General features: G+C 44.5%; 1 protein-coding gene across 2 annotated transcripts in view; it reads left to right on the top strand.

Moving 5' to 3' along the window:
- Positions 1-14,274, top strand: part of TTC39A (tetratricopeptide repeat domain 39A) — a 41,959-nt gene extending 27,685 nt beyond the window's left edge. Inside the window, exons 4-14 of one of the 2 annotated variants that reach the window (XM_072128052.1) lie at positions 1,527-1,592; positions 1,861-1,969; positions 2,053-2,120; positions 2,477-2,536; positions 3,272-3,433; positions 4,360-4,451; positions 7,749-7,869; positions 9,322-9,445; positions 10,044-10,158; positions 11,061-11,177; positions 13,108-14,274. In XM_072128052.1, the coding sequence (XP_071984153.1) occupies positions 1,527-1,592; positions 1,861-1,969; positions 2,053-2,120; positions 2,477-2,536; positions 3,272-3,433; positions 4,360-4,451; positions 7,749-7,869; positions 9,322-9,445; positions 10,044-10,158; positions 11,061-11,177; positions 13,108-13,201 (1,128 nt within the window). In that variant the 3' untranslated portion in view covers positions 13,202-14,274. The remainder of the gene's footprint in view (positions 1-1,526; positions 1,593-1,860; positions 1,970-2,052; positions 2,121-2,476; positions 2,537-3,271; positions 3,434-4,359; positions 4,452-7,748; positions 7,870-9,321; positions 9,446-10,043; positions 10,159-11,060; positions 11,178-13,107) is intronic. The other variant, XM_072128051.1, reaches the window with a different exon arrangement.
- The last annotated feature ends 6,265 nt before the right edge of the window (positions 14,275-20,539 follow it).

Genomic DNA, 20,539 nt, shown 5'->3' with positions numbered 1-20,539 from the left:
GTTCTGAAGGAACTCGGCAGGGAGGTTGTTCCAGACATCTTAGAAAACCTCTGTCTCTCTATATAATCCCAGACAGACTGTATAATGAGATGAGGATGATCTGGGGCCAAATTATCACTTTTAGGTTCTGAAGGCACTCAGCAGGGAGGTTGTTCCAGGCACCTTCCAGTCCTTCTATCTATACATGTAAACTGGATGATGATCAGGGCTCTGTGTGAAGTTATAGTCACTGGATGTTTACAGTAATTACAGTAATCTATATTGCTGTTTTGACCTCTATTGTTTAGTCAGCAATATATGTTTTTGGTTTTTAATATTATTTTTGGTTTTAATGTTTTTTCTTCCCCTGTTCCTAGTCCCCAATTCTACCCTCCCTTCCTGAATACTCCTTTCCACCCCCTTTTCTTTTCCTTATTGTTTTGTCAGAAAAATATACAAATGACACGTATTATTAATAATAATAATAATGTAATTTTTATTTTAATCAAGAGCATCTGATTATATTCAATAAAAATCAATGGTTTAAAAAAAAACTCACTGGATGTTTGGGACTCTTTTCCTGCTGCAGAATATATTTTTTTATACTTCTATCGACCCTTCCTTTTTATAGTTTTACAGCACTTTATTCCTGCCTAAAACTTTTGCACAATACTATATATTATTGTTGATTGTATTTATTGTATTGTGTTGATTGTGTTAATAACTTTGTATGGGGGGGGGGTTGTTGGACTGCAGGACTAATGGAGAATGTCAAATATTCCACACTCCGAATGTAGATTAGTGTGAGCAAAGCCGTATTCATGTCATAACAAAACCATTAGTAAAGGATTAAGTACAAGTGTAAAAAGTCACATTTTCTAAGGTCCTCCGTATCTCCCGCATTATACTTTACAGATCTGTGTTATATTTATGAGGTCATACGGTGCCTCTAGGCTGCCAGGAACCTATAGTCATTATGGGCTTCCAATTTTACATATTTTTTACACATTTTTTATTTTTTTTCTAAAAAAAAAAACATATTTAGGCACATTTACTAAGGTCCAGTTTTCTGCCGGACTTTGCACGTTTTTTTAAGGTGCAAACTGCTTGCATGAATATTTAAGAAGTGTCTGTGCCGCACATTTGTGTCGCATGCGACCATTTTCTGTTGCGCCTGCACTAGTCATCATGCGTCACAAATTTCTGCACTGAAAGGGGGGCGCTCCAGTCGGACCGTGCGCCACATTTATCATGCAAAGTCCGACAAAAGTGTGTTGCATGCCCCATATTAACGGTGCACCAAAAAAAGTGGGTGCACTCTGTCGGAGCAGTGCAGGGGGTGCCTGATTCATGAAGAACCTGCACCAGAAATCCTGACTCTGGCGCCCCCTGAAGACTACACAGGACACTGCACATAGTACACACTGCACTGTTCTTAGTAAAGAAGTCTCATTTTCCATAAAAAGTGAATTTATGTGAACAGTATATAATTTGTAAAGACGATTATGTTGTTGCTGTCTGTAATCTATATTGGCTATCCCCCATAGACGTTATCGATGTTACCCACCAGGATACTGCGGCTTCTAGAATTTGTCGGATTCTCTGGGAACAAGGTAAGTGCCGTGTAGTCAGGTATGTTACACCTCCATCACATGCATATTTCTGGCCATATTAGACCCAAGTTTCCCAGTTTAGACCATTTTCTAATTTGACTTGAATAGTGACAACTTTGTATCCAAGTCAGATATTTTATCCTATGATCAGTTGTCGCCTCCCTTCCCCCACTCCCCCGGGGTGGGCCAAGCGTGGGGGTGACATCATTTGGGTATTATACTGTCCTGTGTATTACATATTATAATGTTTCTATCCATTCCTCCCCAGGAGTACGGGCTGCGGCAGCTCCAGGAGGGGGCAGTAGACCACAGTTTTCGAGCCTTGCTGTGTACGCTGCTCCTCCTGTGCTATCACACCTTCCTGAGCTTTGTGCTGGGTAAGATTTCCTTCATAATATAATGATAGTATAATATCCCAGGATACAACTTTGTTTAGACGCTGCATTTTTTTCTGGTCCAGGCACGGGCAAAGGAAACATCGAAGAAGCAGAAAAACTGCTGGCGCCATATTTAAAGCGATATCCCAAGGTACAATCAGATGTAACATTCTCTTACGTTACAATTATACAATCACTAATCACTAGTGATGCGAGGCATCACTGTAACTGGCATGGTGGGGCATTGGGGTTGGCACATTTGTTAGATACTGTGAGCACTATGGATGGTATTGGTGTGGTAGACAATGTGGCGGGCACTATGGATGGTATTGGTGTGGTAGACAATGTGGCGGGCACTATGGATGGTATTGGTGTGGTAGACAATGTGGCGGATCCATTCCAATGGTGCGATGGTTGTCGCATAGCGGCCGGATCATCCGTTTTCTACCAGATGTCTTACTGACCATTATACCGGCGCCTTCCTATCATCCGTGTTTTTCTCTGCAGGGCGCCATATTCCTCTTCTTTGCCGGAAGGATTGAAGAAATAAAAGGCAACATTGACTTGGTAAATGATGAGACCATGTGCGGCACAATGCTTTGTATGAAGAGTACAGAGAATGTGATGTATCATCCTCCATGTATAAGGAGAGCTACGCTTACTCCAGCGCCCCCCCAGGGAGACCCCCGCCGCATCCACATAACTGCTGCAGAGCATTTTATGCAGAGTCTCACTATCTTATAGAGGGAGGGCAGACATGATATCATATTGTGTAGTGAGCAGCTTCTCATAAGACTACAGCAAGTCACTTACATTCCCTAAAAGTGGTTGCCACTAGCCAAGTTTCTTTACATTATTGACAGTTACATAGGATGGGTCATGAGCAGAGGCGTAACTACAATGGGGCCCGCAGTGTCAGGGGGCCCCGTAATCCAACTAAAGAATGGAGGATGTGTGACCATTATATACATATTATTCTGCACATTGTGTATATGCCGCATGTGTGTGAGTGTATACAGTGTATGTGGGTGAAGTTTATGATTATGTATGTAGCTATATAAATGTGTGTATGAGTGTGATATGTATATTTGTAAGCTAGAAGGGGGCCCCATTCAGAAATCTGCTATGGGGCCCTGGCTCTCCTAGTTATGCCCCTGAGTATCAGATCACATAGGACTCCAACTAATTATCCTCGGGAAATAATAAGCCGCGGATCAGTTCTGATCCCCGTGTAGTGACTGGGATGGATTACACTGGGTAAGTAGCACCTGAGCTGAGTACTTACCTGTCTCCTTGTTCCAGGCGATCCAGAGGCTGGAGGAATGCTGTGAAGCCCAACAGAACTGGAAGCAGTTCCACCACATGTGTTACTGGCAGCTCATGTGGTGCTTCACCTACAAGCAGCAGTGGAAGATGGCCTACTTCTACGCCGATCTCCTCAGCAAGGAGAGCTCCTGGTCAAAGGTACTGGGGGTTGTTTCCAACCATAACATCTATTGTAGATCTGATTGCGGCAATCAATTTCTGAGACACCTTTAGTCTTCTCTAATACCCTACATGACCTCCCTCACTACATGACCTCCCTCTCTACATGACCTCCCTCTCTACATGACCTCCCTCTCTACACGACCCCCTTCTCTACATGACCTCCCTCTCTACATGACCTCCCTCTCTACACGACCTCCCTCTCTACACGACCTCCCTCTCTACATGACCTCCCTCTCTACATGACCTCCCTCTCTACATGACCTCTCTCTACACGACCCCCTTCTCTACATGACCTCCCTCTCTACATGACCTCTCTCTACACGACCCCCTTCTCTACATGGCCTCCCTCTCTACATGACCTCCCTCTCTACATGACCTCCCTCTCTACAAGACCTCCCTCTCTACATGACCTCCCTCTCTACATAACCTCTCTCTACACGACCCCCTTCTCTACATGGCCTCCCTCTCTACATGACCTCCCTCTCTACATGACCTCCCTCTCTACATGACCCCCTTCTCTACATGGCCTCCCTCTCTACATGACCTCCCTCTCTACATGGCCTCCCTCTCTACATGACCTCCCTCTCTACATGACCTCCCTCTCTACATGACCTCCCTCTCTCCATGACCTCCCTCTCTACACGACCCCCTTCTCTACATGGCCTCCCTCTCTACATGACCTCTCTCTCTACATGACCCCCCTCTCTACATGACCCCCCTCTCTACATGACCTTCCTCATGCACTCCCTCCATCTACATGACCTCCCCCTACATGACATGATCATATATCTTATATGATAAGATGTTTGGTGGTTTCTTACACGACTTACGTCCATATATACAGTAAGTACCGCTGATCCTGCCCTGTGTGTTTGGATGACGTGTTACTTTCTGCTCCGCAGGCCACATACGTCTATATGAAAGCCGCGTACCTCAGCATGTTCAAAGAAGACGACACTAAGCCTTTTGGGGAGGATGAAGTGAAACTTTTTAGGTTTGTTCATAGTCCATGTTATCCGGGGATCAGAGTGTATTTACCCCATAGGGTGTCATGTCCGGGGAGGTGGGTATATCCCCCGGAGAGCCACTGGGGGTATATAGAGGGCTAGTATCTGTCATGGGAGGATGGAAATATCCCACCATTTACTGCATATACAATAGACCATAAGTGTCAAACCATAAAAAGAATTAGACTGGTGGGGCCCCACTATTATAATGCAGCCCATGGCAGGCGCAGACTAAGACTCCCGTGAATATTATAGCCCCTAAAAGCCTGGAATCACCTCCTACATCTGGTACTAGAATCAGCTTCTTGGGGGACAGAGGATGTGCTCCTTCTTCTGCTTTCAATCTGTAGTTTCAGGACCTTTGGAGGACCTTCAAAGGTCCTGAAATGGCTCTTGTGTACATGTGTATTGAGAGCAGAAACAGATGTACAAGGATTTCATGGGTGAAGGTTCTTCTCAGTATAAAATTTGGTGGGTGGTTTGTGTGATCATGGGCCCCTTAGAAGGCTTGGGCCCCGGGCTACCGCCCAAACCACCTGTATTATAATCTACTACTGGCCCATGGCAATCACAATTCACCACTGGTGTCATCTATGCATCATGTGTACATGTACAGTGTGTAGTAAGGAAATTTCTGTTTCCTGGTTCTTCTTGCCCCCATCAGTACATTGAAGGGATGTTTTTGATTTCACTCTCTGATTGTATTGATCAACTATTCCAAACCAGATATATATAAAGAATCACACAGACTCCCCAATGTGTCCCAGTAAGATTCTCTCATTTATTACTGAGCTATAAAACTATTTATCCAGCTTAGCAGGGAATACCCCCTCCCCCCTAGGTAATACAACTGCTTTCATTGGCTTACATTAATTTGATAATTTTTCTGCAAAACGATAAGGGGTACAGAGGGTCTCAGTCATGAGGAAAGATTATTTAGATTTATTTAGTCTGGAAAAGAGACAAGTAAATATATGAATGGTCCATACAAAAAAAAAAGGTGGTAACTTGTTCCAGGTTACATCAAATCAAAAGACAAGGGGGCGCTGTCTCCGCCTGGAGAAAACAAGGTTTAATCACCAGAGGTGACAGGGATTCTTTACTATGAGAACTGTGAATCTGTGGAATAGCCGAGCTCAGGCGCTGGGCACAGCAGGGACAGCAGAGAGCTTCAAGAAGGGTCTAGATGCCTTTTTACACCTAAATAACATGGATGGTTATGTTATATAGAATTGTTTCCCCTAAATCTCTTCCTCATCCAATCCCTTCCTTCCTTGGTTGAACCTGATGGACATGTGTCTTTTTTCAACCGTATAAACTATGTACATAGTATAACAAGTCACATGAGTCACATATACACATTGATATACATAGTCTAAGAAGGAACAAGATGTTCTTCTTCAGGGTCATCTTGATGTATCTCCTGAGGTCTTAGAAGGATGAGCTCCTTCTTGTAAAACTTCACTAGAAAATCAAGTCATATCTTTAAGGCTGATTTCGCACGTGGCGTTTCAGTCCATGCGTTTGGCCGCCTTGAACCTGTTTATCACTTAAAGGGGTTTTCCCATGAAGGCAATTTAGGCCCTAACTTGTTGATCTGTTGGGGTCTCAGTGCTGAGAACCCGGCATATCACGAAAACGAGGGGTCCAAACGCATACGTTTTTACCATTTACCATGCATTTGGCTGCTTTGAACCTGTTTATCTTAAAGGGTTTTTTTCACGGAGACAAGTTAGGCCCTATCCACAGATCGGGAAAACGAGGTCCGACCGACCCCTCGTTGCTCCATAAGAGTAATGGAGCAGACGGCCGCGCATGACCATTCTGCTCCATTAATTTCTGTGGAGCTGACGAAGATTGCCGAGCGCAGCGCTCACTGATCTCCGTCAGCTCCATAGAGATTAATGGTCATGCGCTGCCGTTTGCTCCATTACTGTTATGGAGCGACGAGGGGTCGGTCGAACTCCTCGTTTTAGGGATCTGTGGATAGGGCCTAACTTGTCTCCGTGTGAAAACCCCTTTAAGATAAACAGGCTCATAGCAGCCGAACACATGGTAAATGGTGAAAACGAACACGTTTTAAAAAACGCATGTGTTTTTAAACGGACTGAAAACATTTTCAGTCATTTAAAAATGCATGCGTTTTAAAAACGTGTCAGTTTTTTAACTTTTACCATGGATTTGGCTTCTTTGAACCTGTTTAGATAAGCAGGTTCAAAGCAGCCAAACGCATTGTTAACGGTAAAAAACGGACGCTTATTTAAACGGACAGAAAATGCATGCTTAAAAAACGGACCAAAAACGCCACGTGTGGCATCACCCTACCAGGCATGGAGGAGTGAGAGACTTGAGATTCAGCAGAGGAGGAGGATTATATGACATTATGGAGCAGATTTACTTACCCGGTCCATTCACGATCCAGCGGCGCGTTCTCTGCGGTGGATTCGGGTCCGGCCGGGATTCACTAAGGTAGTTCCTCCGACGTTCACCAGGTGGCGCTGCTGCGCTGAAGTTCCCCGAGGCCCGCCGGAATGCACTGAAGTTCACGATCCTATTCCTGGTGAAGGTAAGTGCGAGTCCCGCGACACTTTTTTTTTTTTAAATGCAGCGTTTTTTCCGAATCCGTCGGGTTATCGTTCGGCCACACCCCCCAATTTCCGCCGCGTTCATGCCGGCGCCAATGCGCCAAAATCCGATCACGTGCGCCAAAATCCTGGGGCAATACAGGGAAAATCGGCACAATATTCGGATAACACGTCGGGAAAACGCGAATCGGGCCCTTAGTAAATGACCCCCTATGTGGAGAAATACTTTCCAGCTGATGAAGGGCCATGTTGGATCCTGCTCTGTACTGATGAGGGGCAAAACCCCAGAAAGCGTCCACAGGTGGAGATCTCTAAGTTGATTTTGTAAACTTCTCATCCCACTCTCCATACGATTCTGTATCTCATCATTGAGAAAGTAATTTTCGTTTTTTAGGGCCCTAATCGCTGTCAGGTCTGTGATATTCCTGCCCTAAACAGACATTTACAAACAACTTTGTCTCCTCCTATCCCCGGACTCTGAACAGCAAACAGCTGAGCATAAAATCCTGCTCTCCACTCCCATCCTGACGGCCAGAGACTCGGCATATTGAATGTTTCTTCCGTAAAAGCTGGAACCGCAGATGAAATAGCTGAGGATTAGTGGAAGGGCCGGGAAGTCATGTGACCCGCTGGCCTCGGATCTCTGCGCGGCACCAGTGTCTGATTCCTATTAGTAACAGAACATTTGCTTCTCCGCAGGCAGGTGCCAAGCCTGAAAGTCAAAATAGCTGGAAAATCTCTGCCTACGGAAAAATTTGCCATAAGAAAATCCCGGAGATATCAATTTCAGAATCCTGTGCCTTTACCTGTCCCCCCACTGGTACGATCATATATACTTACATTATATACATTCTAATTATATATATTAAAGGGGTCGTCCAACATATGAAAATGGAGCCAAGGGGCAGGTTATGGGTACATTTTTTTCCTATATCCCCTATTGGTAAGTTCCCCAAATGTTGCCCTATTACTGAGGTCCCCGGAGCTTCCGATCCCTTTTTAGTTAATCATTGGCCTTAACGGAGCCATGAGTCCGGTGATTGGTTCAGAGATCACATCTACAACAAGCGGTAGGGAACAGAATCCCTAGGAACCTCAGGGTTGCAATTGGAAGAATCTTAAGAAATGTAACAGCAGGGTTTTTCTCTGGCACAACACTTTTTAAAGGAAACCTACCACTTGTAGTGGCAGGTTTCCGATGGCAATACCGGGAGCTTATTTTTGTTAGTGTTTTAAACCGCTGTATTGCGGTTTAAAACACTTTTTAAACTTTATAGCCGGCGCAGGCAGGTACGCGCTCGGCGCTTACCATGCGCGCGGTTACATAGGAAGTGAATGAGAGCCGCGTGCACGGTAAGCGCCGAGCGCGTACCTCCCTGCGCCGGCTATAAAGTTTAAAAAGTGTTTTAAACCGCGATACCGCGGTTTAAAACACTAACTAAATTAAGCTCCGGCACCAGCTCACCCTGAGCTGGTGCCCGGTATTGCCATCGGAAACCTGCCACTACAAGTGGTAGGTTTCCTTTAAGGAAAACTACCTTGAAAATCCATCATGATAAACCAGGGACATTACTCATAGATCCAGGCACCGGGACTGTGGTATCTTCTTATATGTGTTATCCACAGCCTCCTTCCTTCTAAAATTATGGCTAATGAGCCTGTAGGGCTCTTGGGGGTGTTACCAAACCAATGCCCATTCAAGCTGAAGATTCACAGGCTGTTACACTGTAAATCAACTTTCATAATTATTCTAATCAGCCATCAAATATTCTAATCGGATTTTGGCAGAGATGAGTGGACTTAACTTTTGTGTTTGGAGGGAACCTGGACAAATTGGTATCCCTAACAACTAGTCCTGGCTAGTTGTTTAGGGCGTCAATGTTCCAAATTATTCAGCTGCCAATTTGTCTGGGTCCGCTCATCTCCAGCTGTGGTGGGTGTTATCCTGTAGCTTAACAGGCTGTTACACTGTGCAGGGGCACAGAGACAATTTAACAGCCTGTGAAGCTGCAGCATGGAGAGGCAATGGTAACACCCCCAGATGTTTTCTGGTTTATTAGCATAATTATAAAAGTTGACTTTAGAAGAAAGGGGGCCATGGATTACAAATATAAGGAGATTCCCACAGTCACGGCGCCTGGATCTATGAGTAATGTCCCTGGTTTATCATGATGGATTTTGATGGTAGATTTGTTTGGGGGTTTTCTACTTCAGACCCAAGCACTTGGATTTGGGGCGAGACGTGCGACTATTATTTGCTTCCCTCTTGCAGGAGATGATGTACATCTGGAATGGCTATGCCGTTATCGGGAAGCAGAAGCAGCTCACAGAGGAGATGTTAGACACGTTAAACAAAGCGGAGGAGCATCTGGAGGAACGACGGGAAGGAGCTACAGGTAGCAAGTCATATAATATCAGGCGCAGGGCTGGATTATAAGGGGGTGCCCGGGGCGTGCACCCCTGGGCCCCCACCACTTTGCTCTTAAAGCGGCCCGTGGGGAGCACTCATGTTTGGGGTGTAATGCCATGTAATGACTAGTGGGCATCCTCCACAGCTTCACCATCATCATAGATAGGATTCTTTACTGTAAGAGCAGGGACACTACGGACCTCGCTGCCACATGATGACCTGATGGCTCATACAACGTCCAACCTCAGGAGGGTCGGGGTGTAAGTTTTGTAAGAGTTTTGGAACAAGTCTGACTGTTGTAATTGGGGTCAGATGCCATCAGCCTTATGGGGGTGTTTGCCTTCTGTTGGATCAGGTTGGACCTGCATCTTTATTCCAGATAAGTCTGAGACCTATAACACAAATATGTTCCCGGAATCCTGGATTGTAACAAGGAGAAGTCTGGTAGAAGCCTCAGATGATTTTCTAATAGGTTTTTGAGTGCATTGTTCATAGAACCATCAGTATTGACTAAGGAACGTTGCATTATTGAGCGTCTCATCCAGAAACATAATGGAAATAATGGGTTTTGTTCTCCTCGCCAGAGACTGATGTTCTGGTGGACGATCAATGTCTGGTGAAGCTGCTGAAAGGCCTTTGCTTCAAGTATCTGGACAGGATTGGCGAGGCTGAGGAGTGCTTCAAATACATCTCTACAAAGTGAGTAACGAGGAAGGATAGTACTCAACCTGTACCAGGTGCTGTTGCTTCACAGGCTGTTACACTGTGCAGGAGCATTTCTTCCTTCCACTGTGTGAGTTTTCAGCAGGCAGAGGGAAAAGTGGGAGGGTGCTGAGTGGGGCAGAGGGGGAGACAGTGTGAAGGAACAGCACAGAAGGGTTCTGGTAACACCTCCAAAGTCCCTCAGGCTCATTTACATAATTATAAAAGTTGATTTTAGAAGGAAGGAGACCATGGATTACAGATATAAGAAGATTACCACAGTCCCGGGGTCCGGATCTATGAGTAATGTCCCTGGTTTATCATGGTGGATTTCCTTTAACTGTGCCATATTGAACATAGGGCTACAGTTATCACAGCTTGTACTCCTAAAAGCCGGCTCATGGATTGTGACTTCTCCAACCTCTACACTATTTGGGCTGGTAGGGGGAGATGCCGGGTCATGCAGTGGGTCAGCGCAGGGTGTCCCCGCCCCACACCTGCGCACTGCCTATAGCACCTGTTCAGGCACAGACCTGGAGTAGTAGTTCCCTGGCTGAGCAACGTATTTCTGCATTTCACTGCTACCCGTTGGAGCCTCCTGATAGATCCGGAGAGTGCCGGGGTCAGGGGGGGACCAAGATACGCTATGATTAATGTTGCCCATAGTGTCTGATCTGCAGGACGGGCAGCAAGAATGCTTAAATGCTTTAGACCAAACTTCTGCATTTATAGAGGTGGTCACACTTACCGATGATCAATTTACCAAGTGTATAACTCCGAATTCTTACAAAATTAGTTTTTATACACTTTTTAAGGAAAAAAAAAATTGCAATAGTATTAATGTACATCTATATATTTAACCTTTTCACCCTATTATAATGGATCCGTTCGCTTCACAGTGAAAAGAAGATAAAATATGATGAATACCTGGTACCCAATGCGCTGCTGGAGCTGGCTCTACTCTACCTCCAGATAGACAAGAGGGAAGAAGCCATAAAGTTACTTGAAAATGCAAAGTAAGGAAACATGTATTCTATTCTTTGCTGCAGCGGGAGAAGTCTAATGACATATCCAAAAGTAACAAACACTATAAAAAGCCTCATAGTGGGAGCAAACCGAAAGCAAAAAATCCCTATAAAAGGATGGGATGGTCTAGGACACAGGATAGAAGTGAAGAGTCTTGTTGTGGAGACCATCACCTGATGTGGTCCTGATGAAGGTCACTATGTGCAGTAACCTGCAGCAGTAACTAATAGCCCTTCATTATGTCTCCTCTCTCTGCGCCTCTGATGGGAATAACAAGTGCGGAGATGTTATTAGTCCTCCGCTCTGCCCAATCCTAGCAGCAGGCAGCAGTGCGCAGCACAATGACAGTCAAGGTTTCCCTGCACAATACAGAACTTGATCGGAAAATTGCTCTTAAATGTTATCTGATTCCGATTCCTTCTAAGCTATAAATAATCCCACCGACTGATCCAATGATATAAGAGGAGAAATATCCTTTGCAACTTTTCTTTAGGGGTCGTGATGATAAGTTTCCTTGTTTCGTGTCCACAGCTCCTGTGATGACCTATGTGTTTCCATAGTTACAGACTACAAGGAAACCCAGTGTAGTCAGACCCTGCAGTTCAGTTCCTCCTGTCCTCTGTTTCTGGCTAAATATAAGTACAGGTGGTTTCCTACTTAAGAACACCTGACTTACAGACGACCCCTAGTTACAAAGGGACTTCTGGATGTTGGTAATTTACTGTATTTTGGCCTTAGACTATAATAATCAGCTATAACAGTTATTACAGATTAATTAGATAATTAAGATTTATTGTTAATCCTGGTTCTGATGACAACCCAACATTTTTAAAATCCAATTGTCATAGAAACCAAAAAAATTACAATGATATAATATACAGTTCTGACTTGCATACAAATTCAACTTAAGAACAAACCTACAGAACCTATCTTGTATGTAACCCGGGGACTGTCTGTATTTGATCAGTAAGAAATAGGGGAGGGATATGGAAGATGTAGGATCAGACTACACTGGTGTGTTTGTAGTCTGTTACTATGGAGACACATACAGTATGGTATTGATAAGATTATTTTCTAAATTGCTTTACTCAACACATTTATCCTCATTAAACATTTTTAAATATGTGATCATATAAATGTAACTGCTGGGATCCCCCTCCGCTATGATCAGCTACACAGGAGAGATGCGCACCACCGATTTCTGTGGGATCCTGTAAATCCTTGTCCTTTTAGCACAGTTAAAGGGGTGATGCAGTTCCCCATTCTGCTAATTACAGGGGTGGAGGCAGTCGGACATCGCTTGATTACCCTTTGGATAGGGAATAAATGTGTTTCATTTTTAAAAAAAACCTGTCAGCAGTTTTTACTATTCAAAATTGCTGACAGTTTTAACTTATTGGCCCTGGAGATATATTGTTAGTAGCAGCAGGACTGTGAATTGATGCATTTATATTCCAGGATTGTAGCTTCTCCACTTTGGGGTGTCCTGACACTGCTGTGCTCTTAGCTCTCTGCATTGAACCGCTCCACTGCCTCTTCCCGCTGTCCTGCTTGAATCCTACAGCAGTCACTCAGAGTAGAGGACTAGAAGCACAGCAGTGTGAGGACGCACAAAGCTACAATCCTGGAGGTAAACTTTGGCTTGAATCCTACAGCATTCACTCAGAGTAGAGGACTAGAAGCACAGCAGTGTGAGGACGCACAAAGCTACAATCCTGGAATCCATTTATTCACAGTCCTGCTGCTACTAACAAACACACACGGATTACATATATGATGACGCAGATCCCCAGGAATATGCCCTAACACCAGCTATGTTTTTGCACTTTGTCAAATCTACTAGAAGATTCCTTTAAAAAATGTATTTAGTTTTTATAAACAGCAAAAAAAAAATTTTAAATTAGAATTTTCTTCCACCAGACAAAATTACAAGAATTATTCCATGGAGTCCCGGACGCATTTCAGAATTCAGGACGCTTTACTACAAGCCAAATCTGTCCCCAACGGCTGCTGACGAATGTCCCGCGAGGAATTGTCTTTCTAGTATTTATTTTTTTAAGGACTTCTGTTTCCCACAGAGATGGGATGAAGTGACAGGACAGCGGTGGAGTCTACATGACGTGTCCAAAGGTGATTTCTACACAGCGCGGCGTGGCCCGGGGGCTGACACTCGGCCGCTTCTCTTCTGTTTTTGATCTTATGTTTTATTTAAAAATTCATGATTTGGCGAAAGAATGTGAGCGCCTGATCATCAATCAGGGTCCGGAGAATTTATTTAGAAGGTTTCCGCATTTGCAAATTGTTTGTATGTTGGAATTTCTTTGTAACAATGAGATCTGTCCACCAAATGCTACACAATATTATTCAGAGACTGGGTGCATTTTTGCAGTTCTGCCACTAGATGGCGGTGACTCGCCCCCTGCTGGGCAGAACTCTGGCTCTGTTCACATGGTCAGTTCTTTGTTATGGCCGGAGCAGTTTGAATACTTTTGGATTTTTGTAGCAAAAGTCGGACTGTTGGGACATTACTTATCCTCGGCCTCTCAGATCCGATACATATTATTAGTGATATACAGGCGCGTTATGTGCCAGTCAAGTCGTCAACATGGGGTGTAGCTGCCATGTCACGTGCCCCCGTCAGGTTGTGCTCCCAAATATATCAGTTTATAAGAGACAGCGAATATGTCCTATAGATAATAACAGGGGTCTGTAACCTTTAGAACTCCATACTACAACTCCCAACATTCTCCATTCACTTCTATGGGAGTTCTGTAAACAGCCAAGCTGGGAGTTGTAGTTTTATGGCACCAAAAGTGCCACGTTTATGAGTTTCTTAGTGGAAGGTGGTCCCTGCGCAGGGTAAATATTGCCCCATTTTGGTGCCTGATTTTCCATAAAGATCTGGTGTGTGTTTCCCCCTCCATGTCTATGACACAGAAGTATAAACGTATCTGATTGGAGACACAGAGACAGTGTCATAACTCATAGATCCAGGCATCGGGACTGTGGTATCTTCTTATATCTGTTATCCATGGCCTCCTTCCTTCTAACATCAACTTTTAAAATTATGTTAATGAGCATCAAGGGATCTGTGCTGCAGATTTTTGGAGGGGCTCTGGTAATGTGCCCCAAAGCCCTTGATGCTCATTAACATAATTTTAAAAGTTGATGTTAGAAGGAAAGAGGTCATGGATAACAGATATAAGCAGATACCACAGTCCTGGTGCCTGGATCTATTAGTAATGTCCATGGTTAATCATGATGGTTTTAGATTTTGTAGATTACCTTCCTGCACCCCCATCACACCAGGAGAACCACCATTCATTTCTTACACCTAATGTTCTGTATATTTCTGCATGCTTTCCCCATCCCTAAAAGTCTGCATTGCAGGTCACAGATTCCTGCCGCCCCCATGAACTTGCCCCCTGAGTCATCTCCTAACCCCAGCATTGGGGTCCTGCAGACATGTCCAGTCCTTGGGTTCTATGGGGGTCTCATGGCGGAGGCATTGTAGGGGGGGAGAGTCACTCTTGTTCCGAATCCATCCTTTTGCTTCCATGGATTTGGGAAAACTGTTGCCAAAAATATCCCAAAAACATTTACAACTTTTTTTTTTTTTAATCACATTTCTATTGGATGTGAAGTTTGGTAATGAGAGATCGCTCTGTATTTTTCTATTCTTCGGTCACAATAAATGGAGATTTTAAGTAAAGGCTTGCATCATCCCTCTACCTACCTTACTCTTCCTACCTCAACCGTGCACCAACATCCGAAACCCAACCGGGAGGTAGGTTAGGTAAGTTGCTTTCACTTACTGTATCCAAATCCATAATTGCCATTGGAAGGTGCAGTTGACTCTGGGGCCTTAAAGGGGTTGTCCAATCCAAATTTAGAGACACTTAATGACAATTAAGCGTCTCTAAATTTGGATTGGATAACCCCTATTAAGGCCCCAGCATAAGCTGCACCTTCCAATGGCAATTATGGATTTTAACACCTAATCCTCGAGGTTTAAGGGAAATCCACTACCAGAATCCAGAGGCTAAACCCAGGACACTTACTCATAGATCTAGGTATCGTGACTGTGGCCTCCTAAAATCAAGCTAATGAGTCAAAAGAGCTCCTGGAGGTGTTACCAGAACTCTTCCATGCTGTAGCTTCACAGGCTGGTACACTGTGCTGGAGCACTTCCTCCTCTTACTGTGTGGGATTACATCAGGCAGAGAGAAGGGGAAGTGCTGAGGAATCAGTGGGAGGGGGAAACACTGTTATGGCCTGTGAAGCTACAGCACAGAGGGGCTCTAGTAACATCCCTGAGAACCCTTCTCTACAGCATCATTTTAAAAGCTGATTTTAGAAGGAACAAGGTCCGGAATAATCAATATAAGAAGATTACCACAGTCGCGGTGCCTGGATCTATGAGTAAGTGTCCCTGGTTTATCAGAATGGATTTTTTGGGGAGATTTCCTTAATGGGCATCTACCACCAGGATGACGGACTGAGGGGCTCATTAACACCTATGGAGCCCCCGAGGCTCATTTGCTTACAGTCCTCAGCCTGGTGGTAGGGAAAGTATGTGGTTGCCAGACACGACTGCACGTGGCTTACTGCCCTATCCCTATCTAGAGGACATGCATCCTCAGCCGGGCATGCATGCATATACAATTGTCGAGAGATATTAGTCTGGCTGCCAGCTATGCGTTACTTATGACACTTTTAGAAGAGGACCACCAGAGTGACTAATGGGGGGGGGAGCAATGTCCAAAAATTCAGGATACTGCAAAATGAGCTAAACTAATAGATTGGTTAGAAATAAGGTGATCGGAGGCAGTAGGTGGGACAGCGGTATCCATGTATGGATATGTATGTATAGCTATGTATGGATATCTATATATGTATGTATGTATCGATGTAAATGTATGGATGGATGGATATGTATTTATGGATCTATATCTATGCATGTATGTATGGATCTATATGTATGTATGTATGGATATGTATGCAAGTATGTGTGTATGGATATGTATGCAAGTATGTGTATGTATGGATGGATGTATATGTATTTATGGATCTATATGTATGTATGTATGGATATGTATGCAAGTATGTGTGTATGGATATGTATGCAAGTATGTGTATGTATGGATGGATGTATATGTATTTATGGATCTATATCTATGCATGTATGTATGGATCTATATGTATGTATGTATGGATATGTATGCAAGTATGTGTATGTATGGATGGATGTATATGTATTTATGGATCTATATCTATGCATATATGTATGGATCTATATGTATGTATGTATGGATATGTATGCAAGTATGTGTATGTATGGATGTAGATCTATGTATGGATGGATATGTATGTGTAAGTATGGACATGTATTTATGGATCTATATCTGTGTATGTATGGACGGTGGCTGTGTACAGGATAGATCTCTGTATAATCCCCCCCCCCTCCCCCACGTCTGCCCTGCCCCCGCTGTGATGGATTGTGATGTGCGGATTTTGCAGGATTAAGTTTTACTTGAGTGAACAGCTGATGGTGAATGAATAGATCCCGCACCCTGATGTATACATATATATCCTTACCCCCTGTCCATACTGTATTCCTAGAAGGCGATCATCACATATTTGGAGCAGTCCCCCCTCCCCCCCCCCCCCCATCAGATCTATTAATGGCGGCTGCAGAGACTGAGGATTGGATTATAAGGGATTAGTCTGGGGTAATGGCTGACGCCGAGTAACTTTCCCCCATCTGTTACATCGTGTCATATATATCCAGCCTTCCGCGTTATATAAGGGGATTGTGAAGAAGCCGCACCCCAAAGTCACATATACCAGCGCAAGACATCTCATGGGGGGGCACTAAGAACCTCTAGACCCAGTCACCAGATTATACCACATTAAAAACTACTTGTTACCTTCTAGAAATGTACCCGTTTCATCTACTCCTCTAAATGAGCAGAGAAAGGTCACTTTTAGAGGCTGAAGGGAGATAATAGAATTACAAGCGTCATGTGATCTAAAAGATGAGATTCTCAACTTAAAAATGACACCAGCATCTTGTTTCTAGGTGCTATAGAACCGAACATAGCAGCGTCTGAATAACACTCCTCCTGCAGCCTCCAAAAGTGAGTCATCAGGTAAAACATGACTCTTCCTAGATTATTTTGGATAACTTTGGATTTCTAGGGGTAACTAGTTTAATTTTGTAAAATCCAATGGTGCCCACTTCCTGAACAGTGCAGGGGGCGCTAGATTCATGAAGACCAGGCGTCAGTTTTGATAAATCTGGCGCCCCCTGCACACTACACAGGTAACTGCACATAGTACACACTGCGCTATTCTTGATAAATGTGTCCCAATGAGTCCAGGGCCAATTTTTCGGAGTGAATTTGCCTGTTTCGCTCTCTGCTGAGTGGAAGTGCTCCTGTAGCCTGTGAAGCTAGAGCACAAAGGGGCTCTAGAGCCACCCCCCAGAGCCCTTCTGGCTCATAAAGTCGATTTTTTTTTAGAAAGGAGGCGGCTGTGGGTAACAAATATAAGAAAATGACCACAGTCCCGGTCCCTGGTTTGATTGTGATGGATTTTCATGGTAGATTCTAAGAGTGAATGAGGCGCCCGCTACCCCCTCACCTTTTCTTCTAAAATGGAGAATGACATCGAGCCACGTGAAGAACGTCAGAGGAAGAGCCACGAGGTCTTGTCCTGTCCTGGAAAACTGGTGACATGTAATATTTCTACATAATTCCTCCAAGGAGAGGATGGAGTAACACGAGTAACGCCGGAGGAGGATATTACTACACGATGTAGATTACTCACAGGGAAGCAGAGGGGGACTAACAAGTCTAGGAGCCCCCGGCGTCTACCCTGCAGCGTCTTATTATCAGTAAATCTTCTAGGAGTGAGATAAAACCACAGTCCTTGACATCTGAGAAAGTCCCGTCTTTCACAACAAGGCGCTTGAGCAAGAGGCGAACGCGTAATATCCCCAGTGAGGCTGCAGCAGCCGATTATAGACCAGACACCATAACGTCAGGATAGTATGAAGCTTCCATGTAAAGTTCATGGATAACACAGATAATACAAGCTCCGAGCAGTGGTCACTACATCTCACAAGGACTGATGTACACACCCTAAAAGGTCCACAGGAGCAGAAAAGACTATAAATGGTGTCCTCTCTCCAAGCAGCATGTTATAGAGCAGGAGGAGCTAAGCAGATAGGACACTATACACACTCTGCTCAGCTCATCCTGCTCTATAACATGCTGCCAGCAGATAGGACACTACGTATAATCTGCACAGCTCCTTCTGCTCTATAACATGCTGCCTGCAGATTGTACATAGTGTCTTATCTGCTCAGCTCATTCTGCTCTATAACATGCTGCCTGCAGATTGTACATAGTGTCTTATCTGCTCAGCTCATTCTGCTCTATAACATGCTGCCTGCAGATTGTACATAGTGTCTTATCTGCTCAGCTCATTCTGCTCTATAACATGCTGCCTGCAGATTGTACATAGTGTCTTATCTACTCAGCTCCTCCTGTTCTATAACATGCTGCCTGCAGATAGGACATCGTTATAGAGCAGGAGGAGCTGAGTAGATTGTATACAGGGTCTCGCTTGTTATCAAGGCTGCTGCATTTAGTGAATCACTGAGTGGGATGAGAATTTGGTCATAGAAAGGACGAGTCCACTGCTCCATCTTTCCCATCCGACCAGTGATTAAAGTTGACTCTTCCCATTACTGGGCATCTCCATGAACAATGACAGCCAGAGCCGGCTGGTCAGGAGATTCCCTGAGACTTCCCACAAGCCCCTGCGGCAGGGAATAGGGTCAGACCTCGCCACCAAGGGTCACGGCTGGTTATAAAGTAATGATGGATTTTAACTATTCAGTGGCAAGGCCGCATACTGCAGATTTCAATCACTTGGATGAAAGCGGTCACTGAACAGTTACATAGTAGCATAGAATACAAATCCGTGTAGTCACAGACATGAAAGGTTTAGACAAAACTGATACATTTTGCAGCCACCACAAAGAACTCATATTCCAACACAACCTAATGTGAGCAGGAATCCTAAATTTACATTCATTAAATTATCACAATGTCACAGTTGGGCGCCACCTGGTGTTCAAATAAATAGCACGACCACCTAATGAGTAGAGGATTAGTGGACGCACACGCTCAGTCACCTGTACACTGCAGCCAATAGAATAGCTTCATAACCTGCTTGTCAGGAGAGGAGCAAAGTCTGTATGTGACAGTATAGCTGTAAGGTAAGTAAGAAGGGACAAATCCCACCTCCCACAGCACCAAGAGCAACATATTAAAGACTTCTGGTCTAAAAACAACTCAAGGGACCACATCCGGCAGGGCAGGCAATTCAAACAGCTTCTTGACCTGCTCATCAGGATAGGAGCAGAACATGTAAAAGGCAGTATAGATGCGGGTGAGCGGAGGACTCAGACCCGCTCCGGCGCTCAACAGAGGCTATATGACATAGGATGGGGGGGGGGGGGGGGGTAAAGAGGAGAGGAGGAAGAACGACTCACCCGTAGAGGACACATCCAGTTTGATTCCCTAGATTCCCTGCCTGGATACCAGCTAAGGAATCAAAGTACATTTTATCAATTTTGGAGTAGTGATTTTTTCTATAGCTGAAACCATGGTGCCATTGTGGTATAAGGGCTCTCTAGGAATATGTAATAGCCCAAATTTCATCAAAAAGTGGTGACGGGCTCCCTTTAACCTACATCTATACTGCCATATACTATGCTCCTATCCTGACAAGCAGGTCCAGAAGCGGTTTCAATTACCTGCCCTGCAGGCGTTGTCCCTTCAGGGCTCTATGGGAACCTGTCATAGCCCAAATTTCATCAAAAGACTGTGACAAGTTCCCTTTAACCTACATCTATACTGCCATATACTATGCTCCTATCCTGACAAGCAGGTCCAGAAGCGGTTTCAATTACCTGCCCTGCAGGGGTCGTCCCTTCAGGGCTCTATGGGAACCTGCCATAGCCCAAATTTCATCAAAAGACTGTGACAAGTTCCCTTTAACCTACATCTTTACTGCCATAAACCATATTATGCTCCTATCCTGCCGAGCAGGTCCAGAAGCTGTTTCAATTACCTGCCCTGCAGGCGTTGTCCCTCGAGGGCTCTATGGGAACCTGCCATAGCCCAAATTTCATCAAAAGACTGTGACAGGTTCCTTTTAAAAGGATAACATTTTGTACAAACCCCAAATACATTCAAGACTTTTTGTATGAAAACGACTTGCGGGACAACACCTTTAATCATGGAACTGTGCAACACGCCATCTGCCATCGGTGGTA

This window comes from Engystomops pustulosus, chromosome 10 (assembly GCF_040894005.1).
Source record: "Engystomops pustulosus chromosome 10, aEngPut4.maternal, whole genome shotgun sequence".
NCBI classification, from domain to species: Eukaryota; Metazoa; Chordata; class Amphibia; order Anura; family Leptodactylidae; genus Engystomops; species Engystomops pustulosus.
This window is presented reverse-complemented; position numbering and strand designations above follow the sequence as displayed.